The sequence below is a fragment of the Porcisia hertigi genome, chromosome 26 (genome assembly GCF_017918235.1).
Source record: "Porcisia hertigi strain C119 chromosome 26, whole genome shotgun sequence".
In the NCBI taxonomy this organism is placed as follows: domain Eukaryota; phylum Euglenozoa; class Kinetoplastea; order Trypanosomatida; family Trypanosomatidae; genus Porcisia; species Porcisia hertigi.
Genome location: NC_090585.1, coordinates 684201 through 704456, shown reverse-complemented (window position 1 = coordinate 704456; position 20256 = coordinate 684201). Strand labels below are relative to the sequence as shown.

Sequence of the window (20256 nt, the reverse complement as noted above, 5' to 3'; positions counted from 1 at the left end):
CAACAACAGCAACACAGCCGCATGTCTCCCAAGAGCAAGTCCGCCGATAGATCAACGGGTCGTGTTCCGCAACGGTGCTACTCCTGGTTCCCATCCATACGCACAACCACGCATCTCGGCCACCCTTCAAGCCACAAACACACACACACAGCAGCAGTGGACGGCCGCAGCCGACACCGCGTGTGGGTGGGAGGAAGGTGGACTGGTGCAGCGCACACGCACACACGCGGCAAAGGCAGAGGCAGAGGCAGAGGCAGCGGCGTGCACAGTCAGTCATTCCGGTTCTCGTCCGCGGCGCTGTGCGCGCCTCGGGTGTATAATTAAATCGTAATGCCATCATGCATGCACGCGCCACACACACACAGTCAAACACAGTCACACAGTCACACAGTCGCAACCACCAGATGCAGCACCAGACCGTCGAGCGCTCAGTCCCGTGTATAGTATGTAGGTAGCTTTGAGTACACGGAGCTCAAATCATAAATTCGGGTTCATACAAATGCCTCGATTTTCGCATCATGCAGCGGTCGGCGCGCGCGCACACAACAAAACAACAGCAGCAGCAGCACGTCTCGCGAGCCCGATTGAGGCGCAGTGTACGGCACCAAGTATAGTAGAGTCCGCTGCCTCACCCACGGAGCGCGCTGATTGCAGCACACACAGACACACACATAGACACACACAACGCGCCACGCGCCGCCACAGCAACGCTGGCGCCTCTCGCGACACGACAAGGCCGGATGCGCAACCAATGTCAACTGCGCGCGGCTGGTGCGTGCGCTGACGCAGCACACACACACACACACATACACACACACCGTCACAGCAGCCCAATGCACCGCCGCAACCACCACGACCAGTACAGCTCTTGCGCAGTTTCGGCACCAGAGCAGCACAAGAGTTCGCATGCACTGGTTTCCTAGGCTGCGCGCAGTCCGACACCCACGCCCACAACATACACACACACACACGCGCGGACGGGGGGGCATCAGTCTCGGCCAGCGCACGCTGCGCAAGCCACAGCGAGAATACGTCATCTCACCGCGTGCGCACAAGCGCACGCTCAAGAAAGGTACACTCAGATTCTGCAGCATCATCACGCGCCTCCTCCGCAAACACGCAGCAGCACCACAAACCAGCACGCACCGCATGCACCGCAAACGGCTCTCCGGCGCTACCAGAAGGTCGCACCACGGCACCGAGTCCCGCGAGCGGGCGCAAGCCACGTGCACCTCGGATTGCCCCGTTCGCAGCAGTCACGCACATTCGCATTTGCGCACACGCGCAGCACATCTCACGCACCTCAGGATCCCGCTGCGCATCGACACGCAGCAGCGGAAGCAATAGTGCGTTGACAGCACGCACGCACGCACCGCTCTCTCGGACAGCACAGGTGCAGGCGAAATGATGGAGGCAAATAGCACTTCGACTGTGTTTTCGCTGTCCTGGCACAGCAGCAGTTCTGGCCACGCTGGGTATCCTGTGAAACAGCATTGAGGGTATATAATCGCCGCCAAGGGACCTTGAATGCGCGGCGGGCACAGCACTCACACACAGCAACAACGCCAACAACAGCAGCACAGCCGCATGTCTCCCAAGAGCAAGTCCGCCGATAGATCAACGGGTCGTGTTCCGCAACGGTGCTACTCCTGGTTCCCATCCATACGCACAACCACGCATCTCGGCCACCCTTCAAGCCACAAACACACACACACAGCAGCAGTGGACGGCCGCAGCCGACACCGCGTGTGGGTGGGAGGAAGGTGGACTGGTGCAGCGCACACGCACACACGCGGCAAAGGCAGAGGCAGAGGCAGAGGCAGCGGCGTGCATAGTCAGTCATTCCGGTTCTCGTCCGCGGCGCTGTGCGCGCCTCGGGTGTATAATTAAATCGTAATGCCATCATGCATGCACGCGCCACACACACACAGTCAAACACAGTCACACAGTCAGCAACCACCAGATGCAGCACCAGACCGTCGAGCGCTCAGTCCCGTGTATAGTATGTAGGTAGCTTTGAGTACACGGAGCTCAAATCATAAATTCGGGTTCATACAAATGCCTCGATTTTCGCATCATGCAGCGGTCGGCGCGCGCGCACACAACAAAACAACAGCAGCAGCAGCACGTCTCGCGAGCCCGATTGAGGCGCAGTGTACGGCACCAAGTATAGTAGAGTCCGCTGCCTCACCCACGGAGCGCGCTGATTGCAGCACACACAGACACACACATAGACACACACAACGCGCCACGCGCCGCCACAGCAACGCTGGCGCCTCTCGCGACACGACAAGGCCGGATGCGCAACCAATGTCAACTGCGCGCGGCTGGTGCGTGCGCTGACGCAGCACACACACACACACACATACACACACACCGTCACAGCAGCCCAATGCACCGCCGCAACCACCACGACCAGTACAGCTCTTGCGCAGTTTCGGCACCAGAGCAGCACAAGAGTTCGCATGCACTGGTTTCCTAGGCTGCGCGCAGTCCGACACCCACGCCCACAACATACACACACACACACGCGCGGACGGGGGGGCATCAGTCTCGGCCAGCGCACGCTGCGCAAGCCACAGCGAGAATACGTCATCTCACCGCGTGCGCACAAGCGCACGCTCAAGAAAGGTACACTCAGATTCTGCAGCATCATCACGCGCCTCCTCCGCAAACATGCAGCAGCACCACAAACCAGCACGCACCGCATGCACCGCAAACGGCTCTCCGGCGCTACCAGAAGGTCGCACCACGGCACCGAGTCCCGCGAGCGGGCGCAAGCCACGTGCACCTCGGATTGCCCCGTTCGCAGCAGTCACGCACATTCGCATTTGCGCACACGCGCAGCACATCTCACGCACCTCAGGATCCCGCTGCGCATCGACACGCAGCAGCGGAAGCAATAGTGCGTTGACAGCACGCACGCACGCACCGCTCTCTCGGGCAGCACAGGTGCAGGCGAAATGATGGAGGCAAATAGCACTTCGACTGTGTTTTCGCTGTCCTGGCACAGCAGCAGTTCTGGCCACGCTGGGTATCCTGTGAAACAGCATTGAGGGTATATAATCGCCGCCAAGGGACCTTGAATGCGCGGCGGGCACAGCACTCACACACAGCAACAACGCCAACAACAGCAGCACAGCCGCATGTCTCCCAAGAGCAAGTCCGCCGATAGATCAACGGGTCGTGTTCCGCAACGGTGCTACTCCTGGTTCCCATCCATACGCACAACCACGCATCTCGGCCACCCTTCAAGCCACAAACACACACACACAGCAGCAGTGGACGGCCGCAGCCGACACCGCGTGTGGGTGGGAGGAAGGTGGACTGGTGCAGCGCACACGCACACACGCGGCAGAGGCAGAGGCAGAGGCAGAGGCAGAGGCAGCGGCGTGCACAGTCAGTCATTCCGGTTCTCGTCCGCGGCGCTGTGCGCGCCTCGGGTGTATAATTAAATCGTAATGCCATCATGCATGCACGCGCCACACACACACAGTCAAACACAGTCACACAGTCACACAGTCGCAACCACCAGATGCAGCACCAGACCGTCGAGCGCTCAGTCCCGTGTATAGTATGTAGGTAGCTTTGAGTACACGGAGCTCAAATCATAAATTCGGGTTCATACAAATGCCTCGATTTTCGCATCATGCAGCGGTCGGCGCGCGCGCACACAACAAAACAACAGCAGCAGCACGTCTCGCGAGCCCGATTGAGGCGCAGTGTACGGCACCAAGTATAGTAGAGTCCGCTGCCTCACCCACGGAGCGCGCTGATTGCAGCACACACAGACACACACATAGACACACACAACGCGCCACGCGCCGCCACAGCAACGCTGGCGCCTCTCGCGACACGACAAGGCCGGATGCGCAACCAATGTCAACTGCGCGCGGCTGGTGCGTGCGCTGACGCAGCACACACACACACACACATACACACACACCGTCACAGCAGCCCAATGCACCGCCGCAACCACCACGACCAGTACAGCTCTTGCGCAGTTTCGGCACCAGAGCAGCACAAGAGTTCGCATGCACTGGTTTCCTAGGCTGCGCGCAGTCCGACACCCACGCCCACAACATACACACACACACACACACGCACACACGCGCGGACGGGGGGGGCATCAGCCTCGGCCAGCGCACGCTGCGCAAGCCACAGCGAGAATACGTCATCTCACCGCGTGCGCACAAGCGCACGCTCAAGAAAGGTACACTCAGATTCTGCAGCATCATCACGCGCCTCCTCCGCAAACACGCAGCAGCACCACAAACCAGCACGCACCGCATGCACCGCAAACGGCTCTCCGGCGCTACCAGAAGGTCGCACCACGGCACCGAGTCCCGCGAGCGGGTGCAAGCTACGTGCACCTCGGATTGCCCCGTTCGCAGCAGTCACGCACATTCGCATTTGCGCACACGCGCAGCACATCTCACGCACCTCAGGATCCCGCTGCGCATCGACACGCAGCAGCGGAAGCAATAGTGCGTTGACAGCGCGCACGCACGCACGCACCGCTCTCTCGGACAGCACAGGTGCAGGCGAAATGATGGAGGCAAATAGCACTTCGACTGTGTTTTCGCTGTCCTGGCACAGCAGCAGTTCTGGCCACGCTGGGTATCCTGTGAAACAGCATTGAGGGTATATAATCGCCGCCAAGGGACCTTGAATGCGCGGCGGGCACAGCACTCACACACAGCAACAACGCCAACAACAGCAACACAGCCGCATGTCTCCCAAGAGCAAGTCCGCCGATAGATCAACGGGTCGTGTTCCGCAACGGTGCTACTCCTGGTTCCCATCCATACGCACAACCACGCATCTCGGCCACCCTTCAAGCCACAAACACACACACACAGCAGCAGTGGACGGCCGCAGCCGACACCGCGTGTGGGTGGGAGGAAGGTGGACTGGTGCAGCGCACACGCACACACGCGGCAAAGGCAGAGGCAGAGGCAGAGGCAGCGGCGTGCATAGTCAGTCATTCCGGTTCTCGTCCGCGGCGCTGTGCGCGCCTCGGGTGTATAATTAAATCGTAATGCCATCATGCATGCACGCGCCACACACACACAGTCAAACACAGTCACACAGTCACAACCACCAGATGCAGCACCAGACCGTCGAGCGCTCAGTCCCGTGTATAGTATGTAGGTAGCTTTGAGTACACGGAGCTCAAATCATAAATTCGGGTTCATACAAATGCCTCGATTTTCGCATCATGCAGCGGTCGGCGCGCGCGCACACAACAAAACAACAGCAGCAGCAGCACGTCTCGCGAGCCCGATTGAGGCGCAGTGTACGGCACCAAGTATAGTAGAGTCCGCTGCCTCACCCACGGAGCGCGCTGATTGCAGCACACACAGACACACACATAGACACACACAACGCGCCACGCGCCGCCACAGCAACGCTGGCGCCTCTCGCGACACGACAAGGCCGGATGCGCAACCAATGTCAACTGCGCGCGGCTGGTGCGTGCGCTGACGCAGCACACACACACACACACATACACACACACCGTCACAGCAGCCCAATGCACCGCCGCAACCACCACGACCAGTACAGCTCTTGCGCAGTTTCGGCACCAGAGCAGCACAAGAGTTCGCATGCACTGGTTTCCTAGGCTGCGCGCAGTCCGACACCCACGCCCACAACATACACACACACACACACACGCACACACGCGCGGACGGGGGGGGCATCAGCCTCGGCCAGCGCACGCTGCGCAAGCCACAGCGAGAATACGTCATCTCACCGCGTGCGCACAAGCGCACGCTCAAGAAAGGTACACTCAGATTCTGCAGCATCATCACGCGCCTCCTCCGCAAACACGCAGCAGCACCACAAACCAGCACGCACCGCATGCACCGCAAACGGCTCTCCGGCGCTACCAGAAGGTCGCACCACGGCACCGAGTCCCGCGAGCGGGCGCAAGCCACGTGCACCTCGGATTGCCCCGTTCGCAGCAGTCACGCACATTCGCATTTGCGCACACGCGCAGCACATCTCACGCACCTCAGGATCCCGCTGCGCATCGACACGCAGCAGCGGAAGCAATAGTGCGTTGACAGCACGCACGCACGCACCGCTCTCTCGGGCAGCACAGGTGCAGGCGAAATGATGGAGGCAAATAGCACTTCGACTGTGTTTTCGCTGTCCTGGCACAGCAGCAGTTCTGGCCACGCTGGGTATCCTGTGAAACAGCATTGAGGGTATATAATCGCCGCCAAGGGACCTTGAATGCGCGGCGGGCACAGCACTCACACACAGCAACAACGCCAACAACAGCAACACAGCCGCATGTCTCCCAAGAGCAAGTCCGCCGATAGATCAACGGGTCGTGTTCCGCAACGGTGCTACTCCTGGTTCCCATCCATACGCACAACCACGCATCTCGGCCACCCTTCAAGCCACACACACACACACACAGCAGCAGTGGACGGCCGCAGCCGACACCGCGTGTGGGTGGGAGGAAGGTGGACTGGTGCAGCGCACACGCACACACGCGGCAGAGGCAGAGGCAGAGGCAGAGGCAGCGGCGTGCACAGTCAGTCATTCCGGTTCTCGTCCGCGGCGCTGTGCGCGCCTCGGGTGTATAATTAAATCGTAATGCCATCATGCATGCACGCGCCACACACACACAGTCAAACACAGTCACACAGTCACACAGTCGCAACCACCAGATGCAGCACCAGACCGTCGAGCGCTCAGTCCCGTGTATAGTATGTAGGTAGCTTTGAGTACACGGAGCTCAAATCATAAATTCGGGTTCATACAAATGCCTCGATTTTCGCATCATGCAGCGGTCGGCGCGCGCGCACACAACAAAACAACAGCAGCAGCAGCACGTCTCGCGAGCCCGATTGAGGCGCAGTGTACGGCACCAAGTATAGTAGAGTCCGCTGCCTCACCCACGGAGCGCGCTGATTGCAGCACACACAGACACACACATAGACACACACAACGCGCCACGCGCCGCCACAGCAACGCTGGCGCCTCTCGCGACACGACAAGGCCGGATGCGCAACCAATGTCAACTGCGCGCGGCTGGTGCGTGCGCTGACGCAGCACACACACACACACACATACACACACACCGTCACAGCAGCCCAATGCACCGCCGCAACCACCACGACCAGTACAGCTCTTGCGCAGTTTCGGCACCAGAGCAGCACAAGAGTTCGCATGCACTGGTTTCCTAGGCTGCGCGCAGTCCGACACCCACGCCCACAACATACACACACACACACACACGCACACACGCGCGGACGGGGGGGCATCAGTCTCGGCCAGCGCACGCTGCGCAAGCCACAGCGAGAATACGTCATCTCACCGCGTGCGCACAAGCGCACGCTCAAGAAAGGTACACTCAGATTCTGCAGCATCATCACGCGCCTCCTCCGCAAACACGCAGCAGCACCACAAACCAGCACGCACCGCATGCACCGCAAACGGCTCTCCGGCGCTACCAGAAGGTCGCACCACGGCACCGAGTCCCGCGAGCGGGCGCAAGCCACGTGCACCTCGGATTGCCCCGTTCGCAGCAGTCACGCACATTCGCATTTGCGCACACGCGCAGCACATCTCACGCACCTCAGGATCCCGCTGCGCATCGACACGCAGCAGCGGAAGCAATAGTGCGTTGACAGCACGCACGCACGCACCGCTCTCTCGGACAGCACAGGTGCAGGCGAAATGATGGAGGCAAATAGCACTTCGACTGTGTTTTCGCTGTCCTGGCACAGCAGCAGTTCTGGCCACGCTGGGTATCCTGTGAAACAGCATTGAGGGTATATAATCGCCGCCAAGGGACCTTGAATGCGCGGCGGGCACAGCACTCACACACAGCAACAACGCCAACAACAGCAGCACAGCCGCATGTCTCCCAAGAGCAAGTCCGCCGATAGATCAACGGGTCGTGTTCCGCAACGGTGCTACTCCTGGTTCCCATCCATACGCACAACCACGCATCTCGGCCACCCTTCAAGCCACAAACACACACACACAGCAGCAGTGGACGGCCGCAGCCGACACCGCGTGTGGGTGGGAGGAAGGTGGACTGGTGCAGCGCACACGCACACACGCGGCAGAGGCAGAGGCAGAGGCAGAGGCAGCGGCGTGCACAGTCAGTCATTCCGGTTCTCGTCCGCGGCGCTGTGCGCGCCTCGGGTGTATAATTAAATCGTAATGCCATCATGCATGCACGCGCCACACACACACAGTCAAACACAGTCACACAGTCACACAGTCGCAACCACCAGATGCAGCACCAGACCGTCGAGCGCTCAGTCCCGTGTATAGTATGTAGGTAGCTTTGAGTACACGGAGCTCAAATCATAAATTCGGGTTCATACAAATGCCTCGATTTTCGCATCATGCAGCGGTCGGCGCGCGCGCACACAACAAAACAACAGCAGCAGCAGCACGTCTCGCGAGCCCGATTGAGGCGCAGTGTACGGCACCAAGTATAGTAGAGTCCGCTGCCTCACCCACGGAGCGCGCTGATTGCAGCACACACAGACACACACATAGACACACACAACGCGCCACGCGCCGCCACAGCAACGCTGGCGCCTCTCGCGACACGACAAGGCCGGATGCGCAACCAATGTCAACTGCGCGCGGCTGGTGCGTGCGCTGACGCAGCACACACACACACACATACACACACACCGTCACAGCAGCCCAATGCACCGCCGCAACCACCACGACCAGTACAGCTCTTGCGCAGTTTCGGCACCAGAGCAGCACAAGAGTTCGCATGCACTGGTTTCCTAGGCTGCGCGCAGTCCGACACCCACGCCCACAACATACACACACACACACACACACACGCGCGGACGGGGGCATCAGTCTCGGCCAGCGCAACGCTGCGCAAGCCACAGCGAGAATACGTCATCTCACCGCGTGCGCACAAGCGCACGCTCAAGAAAGGTACACTCAGATTCTGCAGCATCATCACGCGCCTCCTCCGCAAACACGCAGCAGCACCACAAACCAGCACGCACCGCATGCACCGCAAACGGCTCTCCGGCGCTACCAGAAGGTCGCACCACGGCACCGAGTCCCGCGAGCGGGCGCAAGCCACGTGCACCTCGGATTGCCCCGTTCGCAGCAGTCACGCACATTCGCATTTGCGCACACGCGCAGCACATCTCACGCACCTCAGGATCCCGCTGCGCATCGACACGCAGCAGCGGAAGCAATAGTGCGTTGACAGCGCGCACGCACGCACGCACCGCTCTCTCGGACAGCACAGGTGCAGGCGAAATGATGGAGGCAAATAGCACTTCGACTGTGTTTTCGCTGTCCTGGCACAGCAGCAGTTCTGGCCACGCTGGGTATCCTGTGAAACAGCATTGAGGGTATATAATCGCCGCCAAGGGACCTTGAATGCGCGGCGGGCACAGCACTCACACACAGCAACAACGCCAACAACAGCAACACAGCCGCATGTCTCCCAAGAGCAAGTCCGCCGATAGATCAACGGGTCGTGTTCCGCAACGGTGCTACTCCTGGTTCCCATCCATACGCACAACCACGCATCTCGGCCACCCTTCAAGCCACAAACACACACACACAGCAGCAGTGGACGGCCGCAGCCGACACCGCGTGTGGGTGGGAGGAAGGTGGACTGGTGCAGCGCACACGCACACACGCGGCAAAGGCAGAGGCAGAGGCAGAGGCAGCGGCGTGCACAGTCAGTCATTCCGGTTCTCGTCCGCGGCGCTGTGCGCGCCTCGGGTGTATAATTAAATCGTAATGCCATCATGCATGCACGCGCCACACACACACAGTCAAACACAGTCACACAGTCACACAGTCGCAACCACCAGATGCAGCACCAGACCGTCGAGCGCTCAGTCCCGTGTATAGTATGTAGGTAGCTTTGAGTACACGGAGCTCAAATCATAAATTCGGGTTCATACAAATGCCTCGATTTTCGCATCATGCAGCGGTCGGCGCGCGCGCACACAACAAAACAACAGCAGCAGCAGCACGTCTCGCGAGCCCGATTGAGGCGCAGTGTACGGCACCAAGTATAGTAGAGTCCGCTGCCTCACCCACGGAGCGCGCTGATTGCAGCACACACAGACACACACATAGACACACACAACGCGCCACGCGCCGCCACAGCAACGCTGGCGCCTCTCGCGACACGACAAGGCCGGATGCGCAACCAATGTCAACTGCGCGCGGCTGGTGCGTGCGCTGACGCAGCACACACACACACACACATACACACACACCGTCACAGCAGCCCAATGCACCGCCGCAACCACCACGACCAGTACAGCTCTTGCGCAGTTTCGGCACCAGAGCAGCACAAGAGTTCGCATGCACTGGTTTCCTAGGCTGCGCGCAGTCCGACACCCACGCCCACAACATACACACACACACACACACGCACACACGCGCGGACGGGGGCATCAGTCTCGGCCAGCGCAACGCTGCGCAAGCCACAGCGAGAATACGTCATCTCACCGCGTGCGCACAAGCGCACGCTCAAGAAAGGTACACTCAGATTCTGCAGCATCATCACGCGCCTCCTCCGCAAACACGCAGCAGCACCACAAACCAGCACGCACCGCATGCACCGCAAACGGCTCTCCGGCGCTACCAGAAGGTCGCACCACGGCACCGAGTCCCGCGAGCGGGCGCAAGCCACGTGCACCTCGGATTGCCCCGTTCGCAGCAGTCACGCACATTCGCATTTGCGCACACGCGCAGCACATCTCACGCACCTCAGGATCCCGCTGCGCATCGACACGCAGCAGCGGAAGCAATAGTGCGTTGACAGCACGCACGCACGCACCGCTCTCTCGGGCAGCACAGGTGCAGGCGAAATGATGGAGGCAAATAGCACTTCGACTGTGTTTTCGCTGTCCTGGCACAGCAGCAGTTCTGGCCACGCTGGGTATCCTGTGAAACAGCATTGAGGGTATATAATCGCCGCCAAGGGACCTTGAATGCGCGGCGGGCACAGCACTCACACACAGCAACAACGCCAACAACAGCAGCACAGCCGCATGTCTCCCAAGAGCAAGTCCGCCGATAGATCAACGGGTCGTGTTCCGCAACGGTGCTACTCCTGGTTCCCATCCATACGCACAACCACGCATCTCGGCCACCCTTCAAGCCACAAACACACACACACAGCAGCAGTGGACGGCCGCAGCCGACACCGCGTGTGGGTGGGAGGAAGGTGGACTGGTGCAGCGCACACGCACACACGCGGCAAAGGCAGAGGCAGAGGCAGAGGCAGCGGCGTGCACAGTCAGTCATTCCGGTTCTCGTCCGCGGCGCTGTGCGCGCCTCGGGTGTATAATTAAATCGTAATGCCATCATGCATGCACGCGCCACACACACACAGTCAAACACAGTCACACAGTCACACAGTCGCAACCACCAGATGCAGCACCAGACCGTCGAGCGCTCAGTCCCGTGTATAGTATGTAGGTAGCTTTGAGTACACGGAGCTCAAATCATAAATTCGGGTTCATACAAATGCCTCGATTTTCGCATCATGCAGCGGTCGGCGCGCGCGCACACAACAAAACAACAGCAGCAGCAGCACGTCTCGCGAGCCCGATTGAGGCGCAGTGTACGGCACCAAGTATAGTAGAGTCCGCTGCCTCACCCACGGAGCGCGCTGATTGCAGCACACACAGACACACACATAGACACACACAACGCGCCACGCGCCGCCACAGCAACGCTGGCGCCTCTCGCGACACGACAAGGCCGGATGCGCAACCAATGTCAACTGCGCGCGGCTGGTGCGTGCGCTGACGCAGCACACACACACACACACATACACACACACCGTCACAGCAGCCCAATGCACCGCCGCAACCACCACGACCAGTACAGCTCTTGCGCAGTTTCGGCACCAGAGCAGCACAAGAGTTCGCATGCACTGGTTTCCTAGGCTGCGCGCAGTCCGACACCCACGCCCACAACATACACACACACACACACACGCACACACGCGCGGACGGGGGGGCATCAGTCTCGGCCAGCGCACGCTGCGCAAGCCACAGCGAGAATACGTCATCTCACCGCGTGCGCACAAGCGCACGCTCAAGAAAGGTACACTCAGATTCTGCAGCATCATCACGCGCCTCCTCCGCAAACACGCAGCAGCACCACAAACCAGCACGCACCGCATGCACCGCAAACGGCTCTCCGGCGCTACCAGAAGGTCGCACCACGGCACCGAGTCCCGCGAGCGGGTGCAAGCTACGTGCACCTCGGATTGCCCCGTTCGCAGCAGTCACGCACATTCGCATTTGCGCACACGCGCAGCACATCTCACGCACCTCAGGATCCCGCTGCGCATCGACACGCAGCAGCGGAAGCAATAGTGCGTTGACAGCACGCACGCACGCACCGCTCTCTCGGGCAGCACAGGTGCAGGCGAAATGATGGAGGCAAATAGCACTTCGACTGTGTTTTCGCTGTCCTGGCACAGCAGCAGTTCTGGCCACGCTGGGTATCCTGTGAAACAGCATTGAGGGTATATAATCGCCGCCAAGGGACCTTGAATGCGCGGCGGGCACAGCACTCACACACAGCAACAACGCCAACAACAGCAGCACAGCCGCATGTCTCCCAAGAGCAAGTCCGCCGATAGATCAACGGGTCGTGTTCCGCAACGGTGCTACTCCTGGTTCCCATCCATACGCACAACCACGCATCTCGGCCACCCTTCAAGCCACAAACACACACACACAGCAGCAGTGGACGGCCGCAGCCGACACCGCGTGTGGGTGGGAGGAAGGTGGACTGGTGCAGCGCACACGCACACACGCGGCAAAGGCAGAGGCAGAGGCAGAGGCAGCGGCGTGCACAGTCAGTCATTCCGGTTCTCGTCCGCGGCGCTGTGCGCGCCTCGGGTGTATAATTAAATCGTAATGCCATCATGCATGCACGCGCCACACACACACAGTCAAACACAGTCACACAGTCACACAGTCGCAACCACCAGATGCAGCACCAGACCGTCGAGCGCTCAGTCCCGTGTATAGTATGTAGGTAGCTTTGAGTACACGGAGCTCAAATCATAAATTCGGGTTCATACAAATGCCTCGATTTTCGCATCATGCAGCGGTCGGCGCGCGCGCACACAACAAAACAACAGCAGCAGCAGCACGTCTCGCGAGCCCGATTGAGGCGCAGTGTACGGCACCAAGTATAGTAGAGTCCGCTGCCTCACCCACGGAGCGCGCTGATTGCAGCACACACAGACACACACATAGACACACACAACGCGCCACGCGCCGCCACAGCAACGCTGGCGCCTCTCGCGACACGACAAGGCCGGATGCGCAACCAATGTCAACTGCGCGCGGCTGGTGCGTGCGCTGACGCAGCACACACACACACACACATACACACACACCGTCACAGCAGCCCAATGCACCGCCGCAACCACCACGACCAGTACAGCTCTTGCGCAGTTTCGGCACCAGAGCAGCACAAGAGTTCGCATGCACTGGTTTCCTAGGCTGCGCGCAGTCCGACACCCACGCCCACAACATACACACACACACACACACGCACACACGCGCGGACGGGGGGGCATCAGTCTCGGCCAGCGCACGCTGCGCAAGCCACAGCGAGAATACGTCATCTCACCGCGTGCGCACAAGCGCACGCTCAAGAAAGGTACACTCAGATTCTGCAGCATCATCACGCGCCTCCTCCGCAAACACGCAGCAGCACCACAAACCAGCACGCACCGCATGCACCGCAAACGGCTCTCCGGCGCTACCAGAAGGTCGCACCACGGCACCGAGTCCCGCGAGCGGGCGCAAGCCACGTGCACCTCGGATTGCCCCGTTCGCAGCAGTCACGCACATTCGCATTTGCGCACACGCGCAGCACATCTCACGCACCTCAGGATCCCGCTGCGCATCGACACGCAGCAGCGGAAGCAATAGTGCGTTGACAGCACGCACGCACGCACCGCTCTCTCGGGCAGCACAGGTGCAGGCGAAATGATGGAGGCAAATAGCACTTCGACTGTGTTTTCGCTGTCCTGGCACAGCAGCAGTTCTGGCCACGCTGGGTATCCTGTGAAACAGCATTGAGGGTATATAATCGCCGCCAAGGGACCTTGAATGCGCGGCGGGCACAGCACTCACACACAGCAACAACGCCAACAACAGCAGCACAGCCGCATGTCTCCCAAGAGCAAGTCCGCCGATAGATCAACGGGTCGTGTTCCGCAACGGTGCTACTCCTGGTTCCCATCCATACGCACAACCACGCATCTCGGCCACCCTTCAAGCCACAAACACACACACACAGCAGCAGTGGACGGCCGCAGCCGACACCGCGTGTGGGTGGGAGGAAGGTGGACTGGTGCAGCGCACACGCACACACGCGGCAAAGGCAGAGGCAGAGGCAGAGGCAGCGGCGTGCACAGTCAGTCATTCCGGTTCTCGTCCGCGGCGCTGTGCGCGCCTCGGGTGTATAATTAAATCGTAATGCCATCATGCATGCACGCGCCACACACACACAGTCAAACACAGTCACACAGTCACACAGTCGCAACCACCAGATGCAGCACCAGACCGTCGAGCGCTCAGTCCCGTGTATAGTATGTAGGTAGCTTTGAGTACACGGAGCTCAAATCATAAATTCGGGTTCATACAAATGCCTCGATTTTCGCATCATGCAGCGGTCGGCGCGCGCGCACACAACAAAACAACAGCAGCAGCAGCACGTCTCGCGAGCCCGATTGAGGCGCAGTGTACGGCACCAAGTATAGTAGAGTCCGCTGCCTCACCCACGGAGCGCGCTGATTGCAGCACACACAGACACACACATAGACACACACAACGCGCCACGCGCCGCCACAGCAACGCTGGCGCCTCTCGCGACACGACAAGGCCGGATGCGCAACCAATGTCAACTGCGCGCGGCTGGTGCGTGCGCTGACGCAGCACACACACACACACACATACACACACACCGTCACAGCAGCCCAATGCACCGCCGCAACCACCACGACCAGTACAGCTCTTGCGCAGTTTCGGCACCAGAGCAGCACAAGAGTTCGCATGCACTGGTTTCCTAGGCTGCGCGCAGTCCGACACCCACGCCCACAACATACACACACACACACACGCACACACGCGCGGACGGGGGGGCATCAGTCTCGGCCAGCGCACGCTGCGCAAGCCACAGCGAGAATACGTCATCTCACCGCGTGCGCACAAGCGCACGCTCAAGAAAGGTACACTCAGATTCTGCAGCATCATCACGCGCCTCCTCCGCAAACACGCAGCAGCACCACAAACCAGCACGCACCGCATGCACCGCAAACGGCTCTCCGGCGCTACCAGAAGGTCGCACCACGGCACCGAGTCCCGCGAGCGGGTGCAAGCCACGTGCACCTCGGATTGCCCCGTTCGCAGCAGTCACGCACATTCGCATTTGCGCACACGCGCAGCACATCTCACGCACCTCAGGATCCCGCTGTGCATCGACACGCAGCAGCGGAAGCAATAGTGCGTTGACAGCACGCACGCACGCACCGCTCTCTCGGGCAGCACAGGTGCAGGCGAAATGATGGAGGCAAATAGCACTTCGACTGTGTTTTCGCTGTCCTGGCACAGCAGCAGTTCTGGCCACGCTGGGTATCCTGTGAAACAGCATTGAGGGTATATAATCGCCGCCAAGGGACCTTGAATGCGCGGCGGGCACAGCACTCACACACAGCAACAACGCCAACAACAGCAACACAGCCGCATGTCTCCCAAGAGCAAGTCCGCCGATAGATCAACGGGTCGTGTTCCGCAACGGTGCTACTCCTGGTTCCCATCCATACGCACAACCACGCATCTCGGCCACCCTTCAAGCCACACACACACACACACAGCAGCAGTGGACGGCCGCAGCCGACACCGCGTGTGGGTGGGAGGAAGGTGGACTGGTGCAGCGCACACGCACACACGCGGCAGAGGCAGAGGCAGAGGCAGAGGCAGCGGCGTGCACAGTCAGTCATTCCGGTTCTCGTCCGCGGCGCTGTGCGCGCCTCGGGTGTATAATTAAATCGTAATGCCATCATGCATGCACGCGCCACACACACACAGTCAAACACAGTCACACAGTCACACAGTCGCAACCACCAGATGCAGCACCAGACCGTCGAGCGCTCAGTCCCGTGTATAGTATGTAGGTAGCTTTGAGTACACGGAGCTCAAATCATAAATTCGGGTTCATACAAATGCCTCGATTTTCGCATCATGCAGCGGTCGGCGCGCGCGCACACAACAAAACAACAGCAGCAGCAGCACGTCTCGCGAGCCCGATTGAGGCGCAGTGTACGGCACCAAGTATAGTAGAGTCCGCTGCCTCACCCACGGAGCGCGCTGATTGCAGCACACACAGACACACACATAGACACACACAACGCGCCACGCGCCGCCACAGCAACGCTGGCGCCTCTCGCGACACGACAAGGCCGGATGCGCAACCAATGTCAACTGCGCGCGGCTGGTGCGTGCGCTGACGCAGCACACACACACACACACATACACACACACCGTCACAGCAGCCCAATGCACCGCCGCAACCACCACGACCAGTACAGCTCTTGCGCAGTTTCGGCACCAGAGCAGCACAAGAGTTCGCATGCACTGGTTTCCTAGGCTGCGCGCAGTCCGACACCCACGCCCACAACATACACACACACACACGCACACACGCGCGGACGGGGGGGGGCATCAGTCTCGGCCAGCGCACGCTCAAGAAAGGTACACTCAGATTCTGCAGCATCATCACGCGCCTCCTCCGCAAACACGCAGCAGCACCACAAACCAGCACGCACCGCATGCACCGCAAACGGCTCTCCGGCGCTACCAGAAGGTCGCACCACGGCACCGAGTCCCGCGAGCGGGTGCAAGCTACGTGCACCTCGGATTGCCCCGTTCGCAGCAGTCACGCACATTCGCATTTGCGCACACGCGCAGCACATCTCACGCACCTCAGGATCCCGCTGCGCATCGACACGCAGCAGCGGAAGCAATAGTGCGTTGACAGCGCGCACGCACGCACCGCTCTCTCGGACAGCACAGGTGCAGGCGAAATGATGGAGGCAAATAGCACTTCGACTGTGTTTTCGCTGTCCTGGCACAGCAGCAGTTCTGGCCACGCTGGGTATCCTGTGAAACAGCATTGAGGGTATATAATCGCCGCCAAGGGACCTTGAATGCGCGGCGGGCACAGCACTCACACACAGCAACAACGCCAACAACAGCAGCACAGCTGCATGTCTCCCAAGAGCAAGTCCGCCGATAGATCAACGGGTCGTGTTCCGCAACGGTGCTACTCCTGGTTCCCATCCATACGCACAACCACGCATCTCGGCCACCCTTCAAGCCACAAACACACACACAGCAGCAGTGGACGGCCGCAGCCGACACCGCGTGTGGGTGGGAGGAAGGTGGACTGGTGCAGCGCACACGCACACACGCGGCAGAGGCAGAGGCAGAGGCAGAGGCAGCGGCGTGCACAGTCAGTCATTCCGGTTCTCGTCTGCGGCGCTGTGCGCGCCTCGGGTGTATAATTAAATCGTAATGCCATCATGCATGCACGCGCCACACACACACAGTCAAACACAGTCACACAGTCACACAGTCGCAACCACCAGATGCAGCACCAGACCGTCGAGCGCTCAGTCCCGTGTATAGTATGTAGGTAGCTTTGAGTACACGGAGCTCAAATCATAAATTCGGGTTCATACAAATGCCTCGATTTTCGCATCATGCAGCGGTCGGCGCGCGCGCACACAACAAAACAACAGCAGCAGCAGCACGTCTCGCGAGCCCGATTGAGGCGCAGTGTACGGCACCAAGTATAGTAGAGTCCGCTGCCTCACCCACGGAGCGCGCTGATTGCAGCACACACACACACACACACACACACACACCTTCACAGCAGCCCAATGCAGAAGCGCATGGAGGGTCCTAGTTTTCTTTTGGACTAGTGCTGTGAGAAACATCGCTGTTTATGGGGATGGAGGTCGGACGGAGTTCAAACGTGTCGTGATGTGTGAAGGCTGAGATGCCGTTTGGGTGCCGATAAAAGTCTCAAATAAAAAGAGAGGATTTCGGGGGTGAGAGAGATGTGTGACAGGATGATCGGTGGACGGTGACAGAGGAAAGGAGCGCTGAGGCTGTGGAGTGGGATCCGGGATGGTGTGAAGCGGTAGAGGCACTTACGATCTTGTCATGCGAACCGTCACAGCGGCGGACTACGAAGGGGAGGTACAACCAAGGGTCAAGGAAGGCAGCGAACGCCCAGGTCCTCCTGAGCCAGCGTGGTTCTTTTCTGTGTGTGGCTTTTCTCTTGTCTGGAAAAGAGAAAACAGAAGCGTGCTCAAAGTCAGCCTACTATTGCGAAAGAGGCGTGGGGGGGAGCGGCTGGGCGGCTGGAGGAAGGGGGGAGCAACGACGCAGCTTCACAACCCGAGAGGGGGAGGAGGAGGGTAGATGGTGGAGGGCGGAGATGCCGAGGAAAGTGGAGCGGGGCGGGGAGAGGTGAGTACCGAAAACGAGGATGACGACTATCGACACCCCCCCCCACGGGAGATCTGAACGCCCTCACCTAAAATTATCCAGAATTTGTCTTGAATATGCTGCCCAGCTTGCCGGCCGGTGTGAAGAGCATCGCAGAGGGGACGGGAGAAGGGGGGAGGAGGAGGAGGGGGGGGAGCGGCAGGTACGAGCGACGAGTTTTCCATTAAATACAAAGGTATATATATATAGAGAGAGAGAGAGACCCACATAGGCACACACGCAACCACAGAACTATCCAACCACTCGCTCACTAACTCACCCACGTGTATGCATGTGTGTATGTCTGTGTGCATACATATATATTGGAGGGGGGAGGAGAAAAAAAAAAGAAGAAGCGAACTTATCAGAGGTCTCACTTTTAAATCGTAGAGTCGCTTCCTCCTTTTTGCATGGCGCTGCACGAAGAGGACAGGAGGTAGGGGAGGGGGGGGGGTGAGAGCCTAAAAAAAAAGACGTGAAGGAGCGTGTGGGGGGGGGTGGGGTGGGGTGGCGCAGCGCGTGCTGGAAAGAGAGAGGCGCTTGCCGTGAGAGAGATTATACACGAAAAGGGTCATACGAGTAATAAGGTAAGCAAAGGAAGAGAACCATCGCAGGCGGGGAAGGCTAAAATAGAGAAATACGGATCACCAGAGCCCAACGTGATGTGACATCTTTTTTCTCACAATGTGCCGTGAACGAAGGGAAGTGTGGCGTAAAGACGAGCCCTCAACATCGCACACGATCAGTGCACAAAGGATTGGATATCGAGAGCTCCATTGCACCCGCACACTCAAGCACGGCGCTGCTTGTGCTGCTCATGCTCCCATCGCTGCTCGTACTCACGGAGAAGCGCCGCCAGCCGGCGCGCCTTTTCCGTGGCTGTCCCCTCGCTCTTTTCTACTGCCTCCAGCTGCGCAGCCACGGCACCGCTGTCCGCCCGTGCGTTCATGTCTTGCAGGCGTGTGTCAGCTATCTTACGCCGCAGTGAGTCGATGTAGACCAAGTCACAGTCGCTGTCTTCAAGCGAAACCAAGTAACGATCAAGGGTGCCCTGCGCGATGTCGTGGTAGCGCTTCGCGCGCTTCTCCGCGAGATGACGCAGCCGGTTGGCAGCCTCCGCACCCGCCTCCGGATCTGCCCCATCGGAGGTATCCGAGAAGACGGCTGGCTGTGTTATCAAAGTGCATGGAGTAGGATTGATGGACAAGCGTGAGGCACTCTGCGCTGTGGCTGTTCCACCCTTGACTTCATCCGGGATCTTATGCAACCGCTCACGGCCCCAGGAGACCATGTACTCCAGAATGTCGTGCGGTCTGTCGGACATGCTGTCCGTCACAAACTTAGTCAGAACCTCCTTTAGGCCATCACCCGGGTCGCGTTCCTGCGAACCGGCCGCTGGCGGTGAAGCCACATGAGGTGTTAGTACCATCAGCGTCACGTGGTGTCTGACAGAGGGAAGCGTTATGTAAGTAAAAGGGGGGTACACCGAAAACGGAACAAAAAATTATGTGCGAGGAAAGGAGTACTACACAAACGATGCAGGTACAGATGCAAACAACTGCCCGGGTCAACTATCCCTGTTTGCCACAAAGAAGAGGGCCCTGCCACGTGCACATGCAAGCACACCACCACAAATAGGGGTGCTTCAAAAAGAAGACCAGAGAGAGACATGTAAAGTGGG

The 20256-nt window shown here is 59.5% G+C and overlaps 11 protein-coding genes across 11 annotated transcripts; all 11 read right to left on the bottom strand.

Annotated features, from left to right (window-relative positions):
- Positions 1 to 1038: 1038 nt before the first annotated feature.
- JKF63_04220 (uncharacterized protein) lies at positions 1039 to 1494 on the bottom strand (the record flags this gene model as incomplete). The annotated part of the gene is made up of 1 exon (XM_067900213.1): positions 1039 to 1494. The coding sequence occupies one exon, from the start codon at positions 1492 to 1494 to the stop codon at positions 1039 to 1041; it is 456 nt and encodes a 151-aa protein (XP_067756397.1).
- Positions 1495 to 2597: 1103 nt separating this feature from the next.
- Positions 2598 to 3053, bottom strand: JKF63_04219 (uncharacterized protein; the record flags this gene model as incomplete). Its single annotated transcript, XM_067900212.1, has 1 exon — positions 2598 to 3053. One exon carries the CDS (start codon positions 3051 to 3053, stop codon positions 2598 to 2600), a length of 456 nt encoding a protein of 151 aa, XP_067756396.1.
- Positions 3054 to 5754: 2701 nt separating this feature from the next.
- On the bottom strand, positions 5755 to 6210 carry JKF63_04218 (uncharacterized protein; the record flags this gene model as incomplete). The annotated part of the gene is made up of 1 exon (XM_067900211.1): positions 5755 to 6210. One exon carries the CDS (start codon positions 6208 to 6210, stop codon positions 5755 to 5757), a length of 456 nt encoding a protein of 151 aa, XP_067756395.1.
- A 1122-nt stretch (positions 6211 to 7332) lies between these two features.
- JKF63_04217 (uncharacterized protein) lies at positions 7333 to 7788 on the bottom strand (the record flags this gene model as incomplete). The annotated part of the gene is made up of 1 exon (XM_067900210.1): positions 7333 to 7788. One exon carries the CDS (start codon positions 7786 to 7788, stop codon positions 7333 to 7335), a length of 456 nt encoding a protein of 151 aa, XP_067756394.1.
- A 1380-nt stretch (positions 7789 to 9168) lies between these two features.
- On the bottom strand, positions 9169 to 9363 carry JKF63_04216 (uncharacterized protein; the record flags this gene model as incomplete). Its single annotated transcript, XM_067900209.1, has 1 exon — positions 9169 to 9363. The coding sequence occupies one exon, from the start codon at positions 9361 to 9363 to the stop codon at positions 9169 to 9171; it is 195 nt and encodes a 64-aa protein (XP_067756393.1).
- A 1121-nt stretch (positions 9364 to 10484) lies between these two features.
- JKF63_04215 (uncharacterized protein) lies at positions 10485 to 10940 on the bottom strand (the record flags this gene model as incomplete). Its single annotated transcript, XM_067900208.1, has 1 exon — positions 10485 to 10940. One exon carries the CDS (start codon positions 10938 to 10940, stop codon positions 10485 to 10487), a length of 456 nt encoding a protein of 151 aa, XP_067756392.1.
- Positions 10941 to 12062: 1122 nt separating this feature from the next.
- JKF63_04214 (uncharacterized protein) lies at positions 12063 to 12518 on the bottom strand (the record flags this gene model as incomplete). Its single annotated transcript, XM_067900207.1, has 1 exon — positions 12063 to 12518. One exon carries the CDS (start codon positions 12516 to 12518, stop codon positions 12063 to 12065), a length of 456 nt encoding a protein of 151 aa, XP_067756391.1.
- Positions 12519 to 13640: 1122 nt separating this feature from the next.
- JKF63_04213 (uncharacterized protein) lies at positions 13641 to 14096 on the bottom strand (the record flags this gene model as incomplete). The annotated part of the gene is made up of 1 exon (XM_067900206.1): positions 13641 to 14096. One exon carries the CDS (start codon positions 14094 to 14096, stop codon positions 13641 to 13643), a length of 456 nt encoding a protein of 151 aa, XP_067756390.1.
- A 1120-nt stretch (positions 14097 to 15216) lies between these two features.
- JKF63_04212 (uncharacterized protein) lies at positions 15217 to 15672 on the bottom strand (the record flags this gene model as incomplete). The annotated part of the gene is made up of 1 exon (XM_067900205.1): positions 15217 to 15672. One exon carries the CDS (start codon positions 15670 to 15672, stop codon positions 15217 to 15219), a length of 456 nt encoding a protein of 151 aa, XP_067756389.1.
- A 991-nt stretch (positions 15673 to 16663) lies between these two features.
- JKF63_04211 (uncharacterized protein) lies at positions 16664 to 17194 on the bottom strand (the record flags this gene model as incomplete). The annotated part of the gene is made up of 1 exon (XM_067900204.1): positions 16664 to 17194. One exon carries the CDS (start codon positions 17192 to 17194, stop codon positions 16664 to 16666), a length of 531 nt encoding a protein of 176 aa, XP_067756388.1.
- A 2171-nt stretch (positions 17195 to 19365) lies between these two features.
- On the bottom strand, positions 19366 to 20004 carry JKF63_04210 (uncharacterized protein; the record flags this gene model as incomplete). The annotated part of the gene is made up of 1 exon (XM_067900203.1): positions 19366 to 20004. The coding sequence occupies one exon, from the start codon at positions 20002 to 20004 to the stop codon at positions 19366 to 19368; it is 639 nt and encodes a 212-aa protein (XP_067756387.1).
- Between the last annotated feature and the right edge of the window lie 252 nt (positions 20005 to 20256).